We start from the raw sequence: 21,002 nt of genomic DNA on the forward strand, positions 1-21,002 counted from the left end.
TAAAAGCTGGATAAAACCAAAAATAACCAGTATGTGACACACAGCTAACAGCTGACCTTTGACCCACAATAACAGGGTGACCTAAATGGTGCTTCACAGGACACCTGTATATGAATTTAGAGAACAAAGTAAATTAACTAGTAGGGCCCGTGTTCCCATGTGACCCCCCCATACTGTGCCACGGGGGGGGCTTACATTCTCTAATCAGTCACTTCATTGAAGACTTCAGTCCCTCTCTGCCTTGGTACAATTCTGGACAGATTCCACACCCTTGGAAATGATAATGAGAGACCTAAAGGCCCCGTCTCACTTAGCGACGCTAAAGCGATCCCGACAACGATACGACCTGTCAGGGATCGTTGCTGCGTCGCTATGTGGTCGCTGGTGAGATGTCAAACAGTGAGATCTTCCAACGATCGCAGCTGCGATCTCACTGTTTGACATCTCACCAGCGACCCGTAGCGACCTGTACAACGATGTCACATGGGAGCTATTATGACGATTCAGTGTCTGAGTCGTCAACGAGGTCGTTGGTAAGGTGTCAAACACAGCGATGTGTGCTACCCAGCGGGACCTCAACGATCAAAAAAAGGTCCAGGCCATTCCGACACGACCAGCGATCTCACAGCAGGGGCCTGGTCGCTGCTACGTGTCACACTTAGCGAGATCGCTACTGAGGTCGCTGTTGCGTCACAAAACTTGTGACTCAGCAGCGATCTCGCTAGCGATCTCGCTTAGTGAGACGGGGGCTTAAGAGTCAAGCATATTGTTATGCCTGGGGGTCTAATCAGACTGAGCATACAGTTTGCTAACCTGATCTTCATAGACATTTGGAAATACAGCAGCGAGTCATGGCAGACAATGCATGGTAAATTATAAAAGTCCTCTGCTCCCAGATGACCATTTGTGGTCAGCACCTGGACTGTATCAACCACACAACCTTTCCTAATCTATGAAATTAGGTAGACTAAGTTCTTACCACTACTACTTGTAAATTGATTAAAGAAGCTGTAAGTAATTTATATACCAGTAGTCATATTCTCATCCACATCTGTTATAATGAATATGGTGTTCACAAGATCAGCAAATCATGCTCTCAAAAAGCAGACCACACTTGCCACAGCAGCAACTATAATGATAGTACCATGACTGTGGGTCAGCAATGGTCTCTAAAGGATAGCATCATGCATACTTTAACAATGAAGCGTTCTCACTGGCGGACACAGACAGAAAAGGGCCCATGTACAATAAAAATAATAATAATAATCTTTATTTTTATATAGCGCTAACATATTCCGCAGCGCTTTACAATTTGCACACATTATCATTGCTGTCCCCGATGGGGCTGACAATCTAGAATCCCTATCAGTATGTCTTTGGAATGTGGGAGGAAACCGGAGTACCCAGAGAAAACCCACGCAAGAACAAGAACAGAATATGGCCTTTTGTTGTCCAAAGGTTCACCATAATGCACAATTCCACCTGGACTGGAGATAGAAATGTGCCCCTTAACCATTGGGCCCCGTTGCGACTGCACAGGTTTCACCGATGATATGTCTGACTCTTCGTGTTCTCAAAGACAAGTTGTTAACAAAAATCATCAGTGGTTGAATATTTGGTAATTTTGTTTGGGATCTCACCTTTATCCGAAATTTTGAAAATTTTATGCACATAACTCATACTCGGGTGACAGGAATAATTAAGTCTACAACATAGAGAAGCAGCACCCACACCCTACTGGTCCCTGTACAGACTAGACAATCCCTAGCTGCACAAATAAGAACACCACCTCAGACCTGGCTCCCTAAAAGGCAGTCGACGGATTTCTTGTACCTCTTGAGGAACCAGAGAGGAGACCACTCTGCACACCTAACCAGGAGAGGGAAAGTGTGCAGAGGGATACGATGATCCAGGGTGAGGAAACTTAAAACATGTGCATGATGGGGAAATAAGGAGAACTAAGTAGAATAATAAATTACACAAGGATAATGCCTCACCAACCTAACTGAGGAGAAAGGAAAGGTGCTGGGGATGCAGACATATAAACGCATAGCAGAAATACAAACAGTCTTTGCATAGCACAGAAAATTGCTTCACTGAAGGGGTGGAACTCATTAGCCCTACTTCACTTAGAAGTATAGCCAGCAAGGAAGTGTAGTGAAGGAGAATAAATATAGCACAACTCAGAATGTGATAGGGCAACTAAAACAGGACAATGAGAAACACCTGAAGAGGGGCAAACTCAGAAAGGAAAAATAAAGGCAATAGGAACCATCAGCAAAAGGGCAGGAATGAAAAAGGCAGTAACTAAGCAAACAAGAGAACTGACTACGGAGCAATAGGTCACCTGGTCAAATCCCCAAACCGAGCCATGACAAAGTCACATCACAAGTTCGGGAGTGGTCTGATTTACGGGAAAAAGGCAATATGGAATGGAGCAACACGGCACTCTTAGTAATGTATGGAATAGGTGCTCAAGTAGGGTATCCAGCCCAAAATAGTCCCAAATCAGAAAGAATTTGGCACTCTAATGAATTTTGTTGTGCAAAGAAAAAATTATTTATTGATGTGCAACCATACAGGCAAGTTAAACGTTTTCGGTCCACATCCGGACCTTCATCAGAACATATATACTGGTATAGAGAGAAGTGTATATCCTGTCTCTACTGGTTCCAATAGGTTTAATTGGGTAGCCTGGATGCAGCAGGGGAGTCCTGTTCACGTCAGCGCACGTTTGGAGCGACAGAGGTCACTATGTGAATCGCGCATAGCTCCGGCGCAGGCGTACTTTGTCTGCCCTGTTGAGGCGCCTGGTCTCTCTAACCTTTCCCGGCGCCTGCGCACTGCAATACTTTGCTCTGCCCTCAACAGGGCAGACAAAGTACGCCTGCGCCTGAGCCGCATTGTGAAGACAAGAAGAGGATGTCATCGTAAGAAGATGGGACGCCCCGGACCGGACCGCGATGCCCATCAGACCAGAACCGGACCGGGACCGCCCCTGGGTAAGTATAATCTAACCTCTTTTTCTCATCTTTCAGGATACATAGGGAGTTTATCTACAGCATTACAGAATGCTGTAGATAAGTCCCTGATGCTGATGGGCTTAGCTCACCTTCGATTTTGGGGGTGACAGGTTCCCTTTAAGTGTTCCCTTTATTTTTTTGAGCAGTGTAGTATACACATAAAGCTGCCTATCATTGGTGTGGGAGCAGGTTTATACAGAGCTCAGCTTTCAGAGAATCTGTAGATCTGCAGCAGATAAAACAGTGATTCTAACAAAATAATAGCAAGCAGCTCAGTAAGGGTACTGTCACACTATACGATTTACCAACGATCACGACCTGCGATACGACCTGGCCGTGATCGTTGGTAAGTGGTTGTGTGGTCGCTGGGGAGCTGTCACACAGTCAGCTCACCAGCGACCAACGATGCCGAAGTCCCCGGGTAACCAGGGTAAACATCGGGTTACTAAGCACATGGCCGCGCTTAGTAACCCGATGTTTACCGTGGTTACCAGCGTAAAAGTAAAAAAAAAACAAACAGTACATACTCACATTCCGGTGTCTGTCCCCCGGCGTTCTGCTTCTCTGCACTGTGTCTGCGCCAGCCGGAAAGCACAGCAGTGACGTCACCGCTGTGCTCGCTTTCCGGCCGGCCGGCGCTCACAGTGCAGAGAAGCAGAACGCCGGGGGACATACACCGGAATGTAAGTATGTACTGTTTTTTTTTTTTTTACTTTTACGCTGGTAACCACGGTAAACATCGGGTTACTAAGCGCGGCCCTGCGCTTAGTAACCCGATGTTTACCCTGGTTACAAGCGAACGCATCGCTGGATCGCTGTCACACACAACGATCCAGCGATGACAGCGGGAGATCCAGCGACGAAAGAAAGTTCCAAACGATCTGCTACGACGTACGATTCTCAGCAGGGTCCCTGATCGCTGCTGCGTGTCAGACACAGCGATATCGTATGGATATCGCTGGAACGTCACGGATCGTACCGTCGTAGCGACAAAAGTGCCACTGTGTGACAGTACCCTAAGTCTGGTTTCACATTTGCGGTTGCGTCAGTGTTTCTGACGCATACGTCCACATGCGTCTTGATTTCCTATCTTTAACATTGTAGACGCAGGTGCATAAGTTTGCATGCGTTTGCCCGCATTTGCTTACGCATGCGTTTTTTCGCGGTGTGCAGCTGACGCACCATGTTAGAATTTTTGGGGCGTCAAATGTTGCGGGTTTTTTTATCCGTCATGCGTAAGTTGATGGGGAGAAAAAATGCAGCGTTATCATGCGTTTGCATGCGTTTAGCCATGCGTTTACGGTTGCGTATGAAACGCTGCGGACTCAACCGCAAATGTAAACCTAGCCTAAATGACATATAGCTGGAATCCAGGTCTCTGCCCCTACATCATGCAGCTCTCAGATGACAGCAAAAACCTAGTGACAGATTCCCTATAACATTACTGCTTGCTGCAGTGCTATCGAAAAAAGGTACATATTCTAATTTTGCAAGTGCTGTCAAAAAAAGCTATTGCACACTATAAAGTTAGGTGCAGACAACTGTTTTGTCTCCATCAGAGAAAAATCAGTCCAATTATGATATACACACTTGAGTGAGATCCGATTTTCTCAGAGGTGGAGAGAAAAAAAATTTTCTCCACTTCTCCATTATGTCAGGCAATTAAATCGGACTTCATCCGAGTGTGGTCTGGTTTTTTTACAAGGACCCATAAGCATGAATGTGTGAGTGCCACCCAATTCTCGGAGGCAAATCGAGCATGCTGCGATTTTTTTTCGGTCTGGCAAAAAAAATTGGACAAGTCCACAACCTCATAGAATAACATGGGGATGAGGGTTTTCCTTCAAAACGATGAATAGCACTAGTCCAACTTAAATGGTCGTGTGTACGAGCCTTAGCAGAAATGACAGATATGTCACTGCTAATTCCATATGTGCTTAAAGGGAACCTGTCACCTGACACCGCAATATTGGATTAAAGTTCATGCTGTGTCCTCCGTAGTACACGCCAATATTGCCTTGCGCAGGCGTGTACTCCAGAGGACAGAGAATGAACTTCAATCCAATATTGCGGCCAGCATGCAGCCAGCGGGTAAGGAAAGGGTGAATCAAACACCCAAAAACTCCGCCCATATGACCCAAAACCGGTCCCGCCAAATTCAGGTGACAGGTTCCCTTTAATAAGAGTTTTTGCTGCAGATACTCCCACATGATAAAAGAATTAAACGCAATCAAATATCATCTGTGTATATTATATGCATTTCCTACAGGTTCCTATACTGAGACATACAGTTATTTTTTACTGTGGAAGCCTATTGGTATCTTATACTGCTCTACGCCTATACAGTGACATATGAGATAGCATTTTAACAGATTAATATATTGGAAAATAGTCCTGCATGCCTCCGACAGAAAGCAAAAAAGGGAGGATGGACAGAGCCCTACCAACTTTTTTGGATACTTCTCTACCCTGGCATTGTCTTCCAGCCTGGGCCAATAAATGATTGTGATTGAGCCCTTAAAGCCTTGTTTTTGTTTGTTCACTGCTGAGGACATGACTTTGTGTATTATTATCACCATATAAAACAGACGCATAGTACCCAGGAAAAGGAACAATACGTTTTATTAAATTGCGGCTTCACAATACTTTCCACTTCTTGGCTTCTGCAGTCCACCATTCATTCTAACACATTGATTGACACTTGACCTGACAGTGGTGACCCGGCATTCGCTAACTGCTAGCTCTTAGAGATTAGTCATACCTAGGACACAGCACACTGACAGCTAGTAGTTTACTCATATCTTAGCACTTAGCTGAACACAGGCGAGAACCGCCCCAAACCACTTAAGATTTCCAAGGGAGCAAGTAATAACACTCGCGACAATTAGGGATGACAGAGCCCTCTACCTCGTCAGCAAAAGGCATGGAAGTGACTGGCTGGCAGCTGGACAGATGGATGGCTAAGAACAATGACAGATTTATCAGCGCGTGTTCTTCCCATAAGGACAAATGAAGAGGTTAGATAACGGAAATGTGTACTCCCAAACATGCTACTGTTGGTCTATCAACAAGGCAGCGCCATACGTCCGAAATACCAATAACCGGATAACTTTATATAATCTGAGGGTGGGGGAAGGGTAGGCATACTCATCTAGCTAAATACTATGTCATTTCATGAGGCTTCATGATATGAATCTATGGATTATATAAAGACACACGTACGTAACAGCTTATAGCAGAGGACCTAGTGAGAAAAATGTCCTCTGCCAGCCATCATGTAATCAAAGTGTGGGAGCCAAACAAGAAAAATGCGCTGTGGCGATCTACAAAGAAGATGAACCAAGATATTTTTAGATAATGTGAAAAGGAACTGATCTGTCGATTCAGGCTTCCCAAACCACGGGCAGCATGAACCAAAGTCTGACTGAGTGATTGTAGCCAGAAATGTTTTTCTCTGAGTTTCTTCGATAATTATGAGAAGCTATCCTTTGAAGAGCCAGCAGGGGACTATAGGGAGAGACAAAGACTAGTCCGGCGCCACCCCTGGCCGGCTTCTTCCCGTGTTGCAGCAGGTAATTGACAGTTCTCTCCCTATATATACACACACTAGTCTTGTCTATGCCCAAAGTCCCCGGTCAGGTTTTCAAATTATGGTTTTGATGAAATGCCGCTGCTTTTTCATAGAAAAACAAACCTGTCTACAATCGTGCAGCCTGTGGTTTGGGCAGCATGAATCAAATGACAGACTGATTCTTTTTAATGAGAAGTAAAATGTTAGTAGAATTAACTTCCTTAACACGTCTATATGGGAATGCAGGTTATAGGAATCTGAATTAATTCATACCTTGATATCTGCAATCTGACATCTTAGGCCAGGTTCGCATTAGCGTTTGGCTGGTCTGCGTACTTCTTCCCTTAAGCTCCACCTACGCTCTGACTACTTCTGCATGCGTCCTGAGGCGTAACTCCTTCTGCCTCATTATAGTGAATTGATCCCTAGGGAGTTTCATCTGTCAAGTCACTCGGAGATTTATTTGGAACCCTCAAAGTAAGTGGTCAGCGTAGAGTGCTGGATAAATGTGATCCTAAATGTTATGTAAAATGTTCCCAATAAAAGCTTCAACTCAATCCACAAAAGTAGCAAGTCCCCACTCATGTAGGTCACCTGTTAACAGAAATATAAGAGGCTTCCACGTTACATGTAGTGCAAAGGCTCTGGAAAAGCGATATGGCACCTCACCCCCAAAAGAAATCCAGTGAATTCTGCACTCCCAAATCCAAATGCCACTCTCTCCCGTCTGAGCCCCACAGTGTGTTTAAACCACATATAGCATCTACATGTTTGGCATTTCTGTAGCGATGAGAGCCCGTCTAATTTATGGATGCATGTCTCCAGAAGCACGAACTGGGCATAACGTAATGGTGACTACAACATACTAGGCACTACAATGTATGCTCTCCGTATGGAAAAGTAGTACTGTACAGCCAATATATGGGGTATTTCTACATTCTGCAGAAATTGTTAGGACAAATTTTGGTGCCATTTTTACCCATTTAGCAGTATGAAAATGTAAAATATGGGGCTAACACACAATCTTGGTGGTAAAATTGTAATTATTTTTTCTTCACTGCCCAATGATATAAAATTCTGTGACACACTTGTGGTGTCAATATAATCACTGCACCCGTAGATGAATTCATTGAGAAGTGTAGTTTGTAAAATGGGGTTACTTATGGGGGATTTTGCTGGTCTTGAACCTCAGGGGCTCTAGCAATGTGACATGGCACTCTCAAACCAGTCCAGCAAAATCCGAACTCCAGTATGGCGCTTCTTTCATTCTGAGCTGTGCACTGTGCCTCAAAAGTAGTTTTAGACTCTTTCACACTTCTGTGTCTCCGGTACTTGTGATGACAATTTTCACATGTACGAGAGACACTGACACACTTAGACCCATTCAAGTGAATGGGTCTGTGCACACGTCCATGTGTTTCCACAGTGTGTCTATGGGCAAAACACGCTGAGATGTCCATTTTTTACCGTCAGCACGGGCCCCAAAACTCCCCGCACACGTGCACACGGATAACACACAGGCATGTCATCCATGTGACACACATCGGCGCCAGGGAAGAAGCGCTACAGTAAGCACTGTTTCCCGGCACAGGTGCTGAAGATGGCTCTCATCATTCTGCCGGTGATCAGCATAGCAGGGGAGAATGATGAGAGTTATATTCAAGTGATAACAATGACAGCAGGCGGTGGCTTATAGGACTATTACTCCCATCAGCCTACACCTGCTGCTGCTAATAACAGTGACAGCAGGAGCAGTTGATGGGAGTATTCATCACCTGCCGCCTGTGCTATAAATAAATGAGAAACCCAGCGTGGGTTCCCCTGTATTTTCTTTAAGCAGCCAGGCAAAACTGACAGTTGGGGGCTGCAACCCTCAGCTGTCAGCGTTAGCAAGGCTGGTTATCAAGAATAGAGGGGTCCCCAAGCTGTTTTTTCTTAATTATTTAAATAATTTAAAAATACGGTGTGGGATCCCTCATTTCTGACAACCAGCCTTGCTAAAGCAGACAGCTGGGGGCTGGTATTCTCAGGCTGGTAAGGGGTCATTGATATTGACCCCCCCAAGCCTAAAAATAGCTGCTCGCAGCTGCTCAGAAAAGGTACAGTACATCTATATAAGATTCACCAATTCTGGCGCTTTGACCGGCTATTCCCACTTGCACTATAGCGGTGGCAAGTGGGGTTCCTATTTGTGGGGTTGATGTCAACTTTGTATAGTCAGGTAACATCAAGCCAACGGCTTAGTAATGGAGAGGCATCTATAAGAAACCTCTCCAATACTAAACCCATAGGTATATGGTAAATAAGAACACAGCAAGTATAAACTCTTTTATTAGAAATAAAACAAAACCCAGGTTTCCATTTTTATTTACAAATAACAAACACAGTTATACTCACCTAACACCCAATTCTGCTGAATCTCTCGTCTTCTGTAATATAACTAAAATAAAAAAACAACAATATCCCTTGCCTCTCCGACGTTCTGTGCCATGCCGTAATCCATGTCTGGGGGATAAATAGTTTTCAACCTGGACTGTGCCAAGATGCGACCGTCCATGGCTGAAAACCACTGGTGAATGAGCTGCTGCAAACGCGCACCATCATTGCCCAGCGGTGACATCATCAAGGTTACCACCGGTCAGTGAGGCTGCGTTCCCAGCAGGGCTGAACTGTGTTGACCTCAGCACAGTGGGAAAAAGCCAGTGATGAGGTCACCGCAGTTCAAGGTCAGTGTCTTCACAGCAGATCACCATGAAAAATTCTCATGGCGATCTGCTGTGAATTCAATGAGCTTGAACTGTGGTGTCCTCGGCACGTGGAATAAAGAATTACGTCCTGCATCAGGACATACTTTGTGTGTGGATTCAGCGCACCCCCATCCACTGTCGACAACAACAGTGGCAACTGTTGTGAATTCTGCTCTTGGGCCCCCTCCGGTGGTTGTTGATGGTAGTGCAGTTGTTTTGGGGTTGTAATCCGGGCAGGTGTTTCTGCTGATTGCAGCTCTATTAGGTATTTAGGTGTTCAGGCTCCATGAGTCAGTGCCAGTTGTCCATTGTACTTGGAGGGATTGCATCTCTCTCTGGCTCCTCATGCCATGCTGCCAATTCAGATAAGATAAGTGTCTGTTTTTTTGTCTCTGTGCACACATGCAGTGTGCTTTGCAATTCAGTGCAATTTATTGTGTTTTTGTCCAGCTTAGACTTTGTTTGGATTTTTCAGTCATGCTGGATTCTCAGGAGATGCAGATATACTTTCTATGTCTTTAGTTAGATGTGGAATATTTGTATTATCTGCTGTGGATATTTTTAGGATTTTAATACTGACCGCTTAGAATTCTGTCCTATCCTTTTCTATTTAGCTAGAAGTGCCTCTTTTGCTAAATCCTGTTTTTCTGCCTGTGTGTGTCTTTCCTCTTATACTCACAGTCAATATTTGTGGGGGGCTGCCTATCCTTTGGGGTTCTGCTCTGAGGCAAGATAGAATTCCCATTTCCATCTATAGGGGTATTTAGTTCTCCAGCTGTGTCGAGGTGTCTAGGACGTGTTAGGTACATCCCACGGCTACTTCTAGTTGCGGTGTTTGTTTAGGGTTTGCGGTCAGTATAGGTACCACCTACTCCTGAGAAAGTCTCTCATGCGGCTCCAAGGTCACCAGATCATAACAGGCAACCCCTTTGTCTCCCATAATGTATGTGCCTCCAGACCCTCCTGTGATTTATATATGTCTCCAGCCCCTCCTGTGATGTATATATGTCCCCAGCCCCTCCTGTGATGTGAATTTCCTCTGGGTACTCCGGTTTCCTCCCACACTCCAAAAACATACTGACAGGGAATCTAGATTCTGAGCTCCAATGGGGACAGTGCCCATAATGTCTGTAAAGCACTGTGGAATTAATGGTGATATATAATAAGTGAGTAATACATAAATATATGCCCACAGCACCTCCTATGATGTACATATGCCCCCAACCCCTCCTGTGGCGTATATTCCTCAGCACCTCCTGTGACATGTGCCCCCCCAGCGTCTCCTGTGATCCATGTGCCTCTCAGAGTCTCCTGTGATGTATGTGCCCCCCTGCATCTCCTGTGACCTCAGCCCCTCCTGTGATGTACTGTATATGCCCCTAGCCCCACCTGTGATGTATATGCCTCTAGCCCCACCTGTGATGTATATGCCCCTAGCCCCTCCTGTGATGTATGTGCCTCAGCCCCTCCTGTGATGTATGTGCCCCAGCCCCTCCTGTGATCTATGTGCCCCTAGCATCTCCGGTGATGTATGTGCCCCCAGTATCTCCTGTGATGTACATGCCCTGGTATCTCTTGTAATACACATGTTCTGGCCCCTCCTGTCATGTACATGCCCCAGCATCTCCTGTGATGTATGTGCCCGAGACTCTTCTGTGATGTACATACTTCGGCTTGTCCTGTGATGTACATGAACCAGTGTCTCCTGTGATCTACGTCCCCTGGTATCTCCTGCAATGTACATGCCCTGGCCCCTCCTGTTACGTACATGCCCCAGCATGTCCTGTGATGTATATGCCCCAGTGTATCCTATGTGACGTATATGCTGCAAACCCAGTGTCTCCTATGTGATGCATATACTGCAGGCCTCCCACTGCTTGAGTCCTTTAAATGTAACGTGAGCAGTGATTTTCCCTTGTGAAGAGACCTGCAGTGTAATATACATCTGTGTTCAGAACTTACTGCAGCAAGTTCTTTTTAAAATTTATCACGAAGAGTCAACTGTGCTCCAGACCGATGCAAATCTAGAAATGCAGTGGTGAGTAGCAACATCATAATTACCACATAACATCGTCATATCAAACAGAAGCAGATTTAGCCATCACATTAGGGGGGGAGGAGATAAGTAAATGTTTAACCAAATATGATAGGATCATTTTCAAGTTTATAATTTTGTACGGCACCCAAGTGATGGTATAAATTTCAAAATGGCGCCTGGCAGAAAAAAGATTCCCCATCCCTGTTGTAGACAGTCCAATATAACTGCAGTTAACAATCATCTGTATCCAGATTGCAGCAGAGATAAAAAATAACCTACACTGAAGAAAATAAATAGCAGGTAAGTACTGAAAACGCTTTGGTTTGCATAAAACCTTTAAGGCCTTTGACAGTTGCCTGACCAGTGGGAGTTGAATTAAAAATGACCTTTTACTAGTTTTAACATGTAAAATTGGCCACATCAGAGAATAATGGCTGCAAAGCTGAGTAACGTATTCATTATTTTTTAAAATTCTCATCTTTTTTGTGGAGATTTTAGCTTGAAAAGTTTAGGTTAAAATTTATGATAATTCCAAGGGGGCATTACCAGAGATTTGTCTTTGGTGGTGTCTACTTTTTCCCCTGCATGACACAGACCAATCATTTTCAGGAGGTATCAGGCAGAAAGGAAAAATAGCACATTCCCAGAAGGTCAGAAGAATATTCCTCTTCCTGAGAGAAACATAATGATAGACAGCAGGACTCTCAGACCTCTTGTAGCTTTTATCTCACTGAAACCAGTGTGGGGGGAATGGGTACTACTGTAGAGCTGAATGTGATTACACAGAACTTTGGAGTCTTTTTCTCTCTCCACTCAGTGTGGGGGCAGAGGGAATACAGCAAAGCTAAGACTGATTACAAATGTCTCTTGTAGTTTTTATCTCACTGCAGCCAATATGGGAGAGGTGGAATAAGCAGAGTTGAGTGTGGTTACAAACAACCCTTGAAGTTTTTATCTTGTGGCAGTTCAGTGTGGAGGTAGGGGGAATATAGCATAGCTGAGTATGATTACAAACACCTCCATCTTTCATCTCACAGCAGTCAGTGTGAAGGGAAAGGCAGAGCTGACAGCACTATGAGAAGAGAGCTGCATCTGCAGAAGTGTTTGTAATCACATTCAGCTCTGATGTGTTCTCCAACCTCCTACACTGACTGCCATGAGATGAAATGTTGGAAGTTTTTGTGATCACACTCCGCTCTGCTGTGTTTTACACACCAGCTGCAGAGATCAGGACTGTCTATCATTACATCTCACAGAATTAAGCATATTCTTCTGACCTTCTGGGGTAACATTCTTTATTTCTCCTGCACGATGTTACCTTTTATGATTGGTCAACGCCATGCAGAGGAAGAAGTATACTTCCCCATAGAAGAATCTTTAATAACAGCTCCTTATGGACTTACCATAAATGATAGGTAATTTTTCCACAAACAAAGATGAGCAATCAAAAAATAAAAAAAGACATTGTTTTCAGTTCTTCAATCACTATTCCACAATGTGGCAAAATTAACATGCTTGAACTGGTGAAAGGTCTTTAAATAATAATATACCAGTTAAAATCACTTTACTGCCAAGATGCAAGTAATGTTTCCTGTTACTGAAACTTGTAATGCTTTATGGCAGAGACACTAAAATTGGATCAATAAGAAGCTCCTAATAATAATCTGAGATTGTAGTAGGCAAAACAGTTTCTGCCTTGTAATGCCTTATTTAAATTGGTTGATAATGAAATTAAGTTCTAAAAAAAATATATGTAGTCTGAATAGAAAAAAAACACTAAGAAAAGGGGGCTGTAACATTTCATGGCATTTTGGGTGTTGCCATGGCTAGATTTGTAATAGGGAGGCCATCTAAGTCCAGGTCTCAATGCTGAGACCCGAACCTATCAGACATATATCCTGTAGATATGCCACAAATGTCTATAATATAAATAATAATAATAATAATAATAATAAAATATCATACTCTCATCAATATTTTATTTATTTTGTGACATTTCAGACACCATGCTTCATGAGTCAATTCTGTGTGGCAGATTTATAAAGACTGACTCTTTAAATGGCAGTTTAAGAAAAAAGGAATAATTGGAATAAGTTGTGGAAACTTTACTAAAAGGCAAATACCACGTACTAAATTTGGTATAGCTTTAAAATACTCTAAACAAAATATGAGATTTATGTATATGAGCAGGTGGAGATTTGCACATAAATTTGTAACATTTTCCGGTGTTAAGCTTAATAAATATGTCTTGGCTATGCCCCCTCCTTGTACGTCATGCCCACTTTTTCCGTTTTTGCCAAATACAAAAAAAAATATTTAAAAACAAAATCTATTTAACTCTTTTTGTACATTTTGGGGCTCTTTTTACACAAAAAAATGACTATTTTATTCTCAGACATGGGAAAGAAATATTTTCTCTCACTTGCCATATTTTATATATTCCAAAGGTTTGTATGTTTCTCCTGTCTTTCATTGCAATGCTGCAAAGTGTGGCACAGCTTAGCTAAAAGATATTTCCCAGCTTCACCAAAATTTCGGCAGTCACTGTATGTGATTACAGATTGTAGATTCCTGACAGTGAGCAACGGGTGACTTGGGCTGGCGTGCGATTTGAATACTTGTGGTTATGTGCCAACTAGCTTATCATTTGCTTCTCTCAATAGAATGTAATAATAATAATTTTATGTATATAGTGCCAACCAGGTGAGTAATGATCGCGGTCACGGAAAGTGAGAGTGGGCGCGTTCAGAAATGGGCATGCCGACACCAGCGTATATTTCCTCTGGATGTGCGACCAAGGACGCATATTCAGCTAAATGCATTGCGGTGCAGAGACCCACTGGGGTGATGTCGACGTGCAAGTCACTGGTGGCGCCTAGCAGTGATTTCATATGCTGCCCGTCGCTTGCACTCTGAAGTCAGCTGCTGACCACTGCGCTGGCTACAGAAGAGGATGGCGCATGGCGTGGGAGTGGGACAAGGTTAGTAGAATCCTTTATTTTTTTATGTGTTAAAGAACAGCGGCAGAATGGGTGACATATTTACCAGGATGGGGAACATATATACCAGTATGGGGCCCAGGATAAGGGACATATATACAAGGATGGGGGACATACAGTATGTACCTACGAGGGTAGGCCAAGGATGGGAGACATATATACCCGGATGGGGGACATACAGTATGTACTGTAGCATGGCTAAAGGGTGTGTAGTCGACGGGAGGTATGTGCCATATAAGTGCCTTGTTGCTGTAATGTAGTCCGGAGTATTTCTTTGTTGTATATAACCATGTATATATGTGTGTTCCAGGACCTGTGGTGATGTCAGACCACATGGCTAATCATGTGATGGGTTACTGGGTGTGGTTAGCTCTATATTAGACAGGCAAATGTTTAACACAGGAGATATGTGTGGAGGTGAAACCCTCCTGAGTGTGTTAAGCCTACAGGACTGAGCCTGGTGGACTGGACACTTTCTTTTTCTTTTCCTGAACTAAAGGCTATTTGTTTGCTGTTATTTTTCCATGTGGTTTATGACGTAATAAACCCTGTGAACTTTAAAGGAACGTGCCTCCTGAGTGTCAGCCATCGCACCTGAGTGAGTGAAATCCCTACAGTACCTACGAGGGTAGGCCAAGGATGGGAGACATATATACCACGATGAGGGATATATATACCCGGATGGGGGACATACAGTATGGAGGATATATATTACAGGATGGGAGACATATATGCCAGGATGGGGACATATACAGTATATGTATGTCTGGTCACTTCTATAAAATGTCCAGTGTTTTTGTTGCTGGAAAATTACACAAAAAGGCACATTTTACACAACTGGCCACTGTCCAAAAACAGAATAGAAAATATTAGGAAATAGACAATAAGCAATTTGTAAATCAGACATTTTCTAAAATCACAATATTACAATGAAGATGTGAACATGAATGAAGTAAACCTCTGCTCTGATCCATATACAGAGCCGCGCATAAACTAAAGCTGCGGCACAGGAAAGGCCTACATTAGAGACACTTTGGGAATATGACAGACATGAATGTAATGTGTTTATTCAATAAATACAGGATCCAATTTGTAAATGCATTCTCCACATGTTCAGATCAGATATAATTAGGAATTGCCTGAGGATCTGGCTCCTTGCAGAGTATGACACGCAGACCAATGGAAGCGTATAGAAATTTCTGCACAAAGAGCAATCCCTATAGCAGACTCCATTCAAAAGCTAACCATGTACAAGATATTCTCAGATTAAGGGTATTTGTCAAGAAATTGGGAGAGCAGTCAAATGACAACAATCAGTTTTATTCACTGATGTTATATTACACATGTCTGCTAAGATTCTCTATTGCACGTAGGTCCCTGATAATTATAAGGCCCCAGCTTCATACAAACACTATAATAATGAATGAACCTCACGAATCTCTCATATATCATGAATCTGACAAAATACTGTGTGACATCCAATAGAGCTATTCCACCTAAAGAGCATTGTTTCAATATGAGCATAACTCTTTAAAATGGTTAATGGAGCATGGCACTATTTTCTTCCTGTCGGTTTGTATAAGAAAAAAATGTCTATGAATGCAAGGGGGTTAATAGAGAAATGTGTTTTCTACAGGAATCAAAGTAAGAGTAGAAGCAATCTAAAAACTAGTACTAAATATGGTGTTGGAGAGATGTAAAAGAGAGTTCACCATGATTTTACCCAAGTTGGCCAGGAATAGGGAATGTAATAAGATTAAAGGGGTTGTCTGCCACTAGGACACTAGTAGTGGACACTAATCGAACATCAAGAGGAAGCTAGGGAGCAGCCGCAGCCCTGGCTTCCTCTCCATTATTAATTTGTCCAAAGGCGGGGACAGTGACAACATCGCTGGTATGGCGCCAACATGGGAAGTGAGTAAAAGTGTTTTCATTTTATCTGCGCCAAACATTCAGGTCGAGAAGAGGTCACACCTTTAAGGGGAACCCCTTTAAGGCTAGGGTCACAAGTGAGAAAGCTAATCACACTCTGATCAGACTCTTGGTCACACTGTGTACAACCCCAACCCATTCATAAAATTTTTTAGCAGCAATCCTGCCAGCAACTACAAATACAAATTGCAGCTGCAAATCTGGATCAAATTTTGCAACTTTTTGTGCTGATCCGCCACTTTGACACTGCAAATAGGATAAAAAACCCGCATTACTCTTGCTTATCTTGGCGCCACAGTGACTTTCGTAGCTAATACTCTGTTGGTCAAAGGACAAGAAGTAGAGAATCATGGAAACACCTGAGAAAGTGAATATGATGTTTTTTGTTTTGCAGCCTTCCTTTGGCAAGTCAACTGCAGAACCAGCATCAAAATCCCCACAATTTGGTCAGGATTTGTCACTATGGATTACCTTGTGAATTCTTGTAGAATTTTGTTACATGTGAATATAGCCTAAAACACCAATTACATTATTGGGTCGAATTTAAGCAAGAGCATATAAAAAAATTGTCTGATTTTCATTCTGAAGAAACAGACCATATTTTTCACCTATATTGTCATCCATATGCAATCCGTATGGCGTACATTTTTATATATCAGCTGTTATTATGCGGAACCTGTCAGGCGAATCATGCTGCCCAAACCGCGAATAGCATGAATCCACATCAGGCTGCATGATTGCAGCCAGGTATATTATTCTCTGAAACACTCCAGCATTTCACAGAAATTATACTATGAAGTTTCAGCAAGGAACCATAGCAGGAGACCAGACTAGTACAGCTCCGCCCCCTACCACCTCTTCCCAGCGCTGCGGCAGTTGATTGACAGGTCTCTCCCTAAGTACAATCGAGAGACAGAGCTCTCAAACACCTGCAATGGCGCTGGGAGCACCTGGCCTGGTGGCACCGGACTAGCCTTATTTTTGGCTATGGTCCTGGCTAGAACCGGATCTTTAAAGTATACTTTCTAGGAAACATTGGAGCATTTCAGAGAATACTACACCTGACAGATTGTCTTTCAAACTTACAAGGCCAAGAACAGTTAAAAAATTGCAATGAATCTATAAAATTCGAATGATATATAGATGATCCGTATGAGGTACAATGTTTTTTTTGCACACGCATAGACACACCGATACAAGAGGCCAGTCTCATCCAAAATATGGAGAGAACTAGTGCATGATGCCCTATTGAGTAACATTGGTCCTAGTGCTGGCAATATTTTCCACCGACAGCACTCGGACACAAGACAGCATCTTGTGAACTTAGCCCGTACCATTGAGCGCCAGTGTATCATGTAAATTGTCTTCTTCAGCAAGGCTCACACTACTAGATACATTTTTATTTGGCATTGTTTCAAAGAAGGGAAATAACACCATATGGATGCCTTCACACACACATGCACAAGAAAAGTGCAGCTTTTTTTAAGCATTTTTCTGCTGATTTTTGACAGAATATTCCCTAAAAAAGCTTTGTGCTATTTCAGAAGTGACCATAAAACCTCCTGTCTACCTTTCATAACGGATGTTATTTAGATGTTGTCAACCCACACAGAGTACAACAGACCCAAGTGATGTATAATGGGGTCCACTGGCGTTCAACTGAATCCCACATTTTGATGGCCAGTAAATAATAAGTGACAGAACCTCAGACAGGGCTGAACAGAGATACGAACATCTGAGGGATCGATCTCTTGTTATTTATCCATTAACTTGGTTTATAAATTCTATCACAAGATAACAATTACAATTTGACAACCATGGAGAAGTAAATGTTAGCTTTGTCTTTTCTTAGCCGTTGGCTGTTTATTAAAGCGGTATGGTTATTACACAGACTAGACTCGTGCTTTACAACATCCACGTTTTTTCGTAAATTTCTATTAGGTTGAGTTCATTCGAGTGTACAAAAAATAAATCCTAGGTTCATCCAGAAAAATTAGACGATTTTCATCCATATTGTCATCCGCATGTAATCCCATGTTCATTTTTTACGTCCATGTGACATCCGTATGGCATCCATTTCTATAGATCATTAGTTATTAAAATGTAAAAGTCCAAATACAGTTTCTTGTATTGTAATGTATCCGTAAACGTTTATGGATGTTCTGTACGGTATCCGATTTTTTTTGTGCCCACGTCATAGACTTGAATAGGCAAGCCTCCGACATGGAAGACACAAGTGCATGCTGCAATGTTTTTCACACTCAGATTCAGTCTGTGAAAACACTCATCTGAACAACCCGATTAAATATCGTTGGTCCTATTGCTATTCGTGTGATGTCAGTTTTTTCATGGACAGCACTTGGACTTGTGGTGTGAACTTAGCTTAGGGCCAGTGCTACTACAGATTTCAGGTAAGGCTATATTGTGCCATAACAAGTCTTCTACAAGTCTTATGATCAAAAAATCTGTGCAATTTTTTATGCAACTGTTTATAGGTGCCATTTTTGCAAAATTGCAGACATGCCACAAGAGAGTTGCAGTCGCACTGGACTTACATTGATGTTTACGAAGGCCAAGTATCTTGTGCAAAGCCAGTTTTGCATTTGCTGTTACTGTTGCATTACCATCTTACGATCTTACAATGTGACTGTGTTGACTAATATTAGATGTAATGTAATGTGATATTGCGTTTGTGATGTGTTGTGACTAGTGATGAGCGAACATGTTCGGATAAGGTGCATGCTCAAGTGCTAACCGAGTGTCTTCAGCGTGCTCGACCAAAATGTTCGAATCCCAGAGGCAGCTGGGACTCGACAGCTGTTTGACAGCTGCAACACATGCAAGGATTGCTGTGGCTGTTGAACAGCCACGAAACATGCAGGTGCGGGAACTCGAAGATATTATTCGAGCACGCCGAAGACACTCGGTCAGCATTGGAGCATGCACCTTATCCAATCACGTTCACTCATCACTAATTCTGACCAAAGTTACCAGGTAGCTCTAGCATAAGTGTGGAAAACATGGACAGTATATTCGAAAAAATAAAAGTATTTCACCAAGCTGCTGTATCAATTAAAAGTTTCATTGCTAACAATCTTCGTTTCAAGATTCATGCTTAAAAGTATGTTCACATAGTGTTTTTTTGCAGCGCAGTGTTGGCAGTAAAAACTCTGCATGTGTTACACACTTTTTTATGTGTTTTTTTATGTATACAATAGGTAAAAAAAGTTGCAAAAATGCTGGAACAATTGACATGCTGCTGATTTGAAAAGCGCATTGATGATCCGTGTGTACAAAAACACAGTATGCTCTGCTTTGATCTTTACTCCGAATCAGACTTGCCCATTATAAGTCAATGGTGAGTTAAAACAGATCACATATGGGCTATCATCTGTATGCCATGCATTTTTACAGCTATATTACAATTATAAAGATAGGAAACACTTTCTGTCCTTTATTATTAGTGATGATCGAATATACTCGTTACTCGAGATTTCTCGAGCATGCTCGGGGGTCCTCCAAGTATTTTTAGTGCTCGGAGATTTAGTTTTCATTGCCGCAGCTGAATGATTTACATCTGTTAGCCAGCATAAGTACATGTGGGGGTTGCCTGGTTGCTAGGGAATCCCCACATGTAATCAAGCTGGCTAACAGATGTAAATCATTCAGCTGAGGTGAGGAAAACTAAATCTCAGGAAATCTCGAGTAACAAGTATATTCGCTCATCACTATTTATTAATTATTAAGTTGTGCATGTAAAAAAAGATGGAATAAGTATGTACAAAATGGATATATGGATCACATCAGGACGGAAAAAAACGGACACGATGATGGCATAAGATGATTTTACAGATGAAAAATCGTCAATTTTTTTTTTAATAAAAACTTACAATTTTGCATACATTCGTCTGTACCCAGTCTTAGGGCTCGTGCAGACATTCATTGATTTCTGCCTGATCTCGGACCACAATGCACGGACTGGCCATCGGTCTCATAGAAATATTTAAGCTGCCATGCCCCGGTTGGGAGACCCGCAACCTGTCCGTGAATTAGCGGACCGATTTGCACGGACATCTGAATGAGACCTTAGACTCACAAAACTTGCTAAAAATAAAAGTCAAGATGTGCTGATAACATGCATGTTGCTTATACCTATATCAACATGGACATAGCTTCAAAAAAATCATCAAAATTGAAGAGACCAAATTCAGAGAGCTGCTATTCTGACAGGTAACATTAGGATCCATCCTTGTATCACACCCCTGGAGGCTGCACCAGGGGAGAAGGCAATGCTAGGAGCTGTGCTCCTTCTTCTATTGTCACTTGCAGGTTCTCCTCCCTTACACACACTGATCCAGGAAGTAACATGTCCTTCCTGCTCCCTGACTTCAGACAAGTGCTGCACCCTGAATATTGCCCACAAAGCTTTGATCCTGACATCATCTGAAAGCTAAGGCTCTAAGTAGATGCTTCCTCCAGATAAATCACTACTCACAGTCCATTGGGGGGTCTTCTGTTTCTCTTTGTTGCCATTGGAGCTGTCCCCTAGCACTTCAGAGTCATGGAGAAAGTGCATTCACAACGAACACCCGACCATCCAGTTCTACGTCCTTTTAGTATTGCCCAGTGCAGCCTCTGGGCATGTGCATTACACCGGCCTCCGTCCTGCCCTGAGACAGACTATTCAGAAAA

General features: G+C 42.8%; 1 protein-coding gene across 3 annotated transcripts in view; it reads right to left on the reverse strand.

The window, feature by feature from the left end:
• Positions 1 to 21,002, reverse strand: part of PSD3 (pleckstrin and Sec7 domain containing 3) — a 741,896-nt gene that overhangs the window by 572,991 nt on the left and 147,903 nt on the right. The window contains exon 1 of one of the 3 annotated variants that reach the window (XM_077274266.1): positions 20,806 to 20,986. The exons of the other annotated variants lie outside the window; for them this stretch is intronic. Coding sequence (XP_077130381.1) covers positions 20,806 to 20,886 — 81 coding nt within the window. The 5' untranslated portion in view covers positions 20,887 to 20,986. Of the gene's footprint in view, positions 1 to 20,805; positions 20,987 to 21,002 lie in introns of those variants that run through there. 3 annotated transcript variants of the gene reach the window in all.

Source organism: Ranitomeya variabilis, chromosome 1, assembly GCF_051348905.1.
Source record: "Ranitomeya variabilis isolate aRanVar5 chromosome 1, aRanVar5.hap1, whole genome shotgun sequence".
NCBI classification, from domain to species: domain Eukaryota; kingdom Metazoa; phylum Chordata; class Amphibia; order Anura; family Dendrobatidae; genus Ranitomeya; species Ranitomeya variabilis.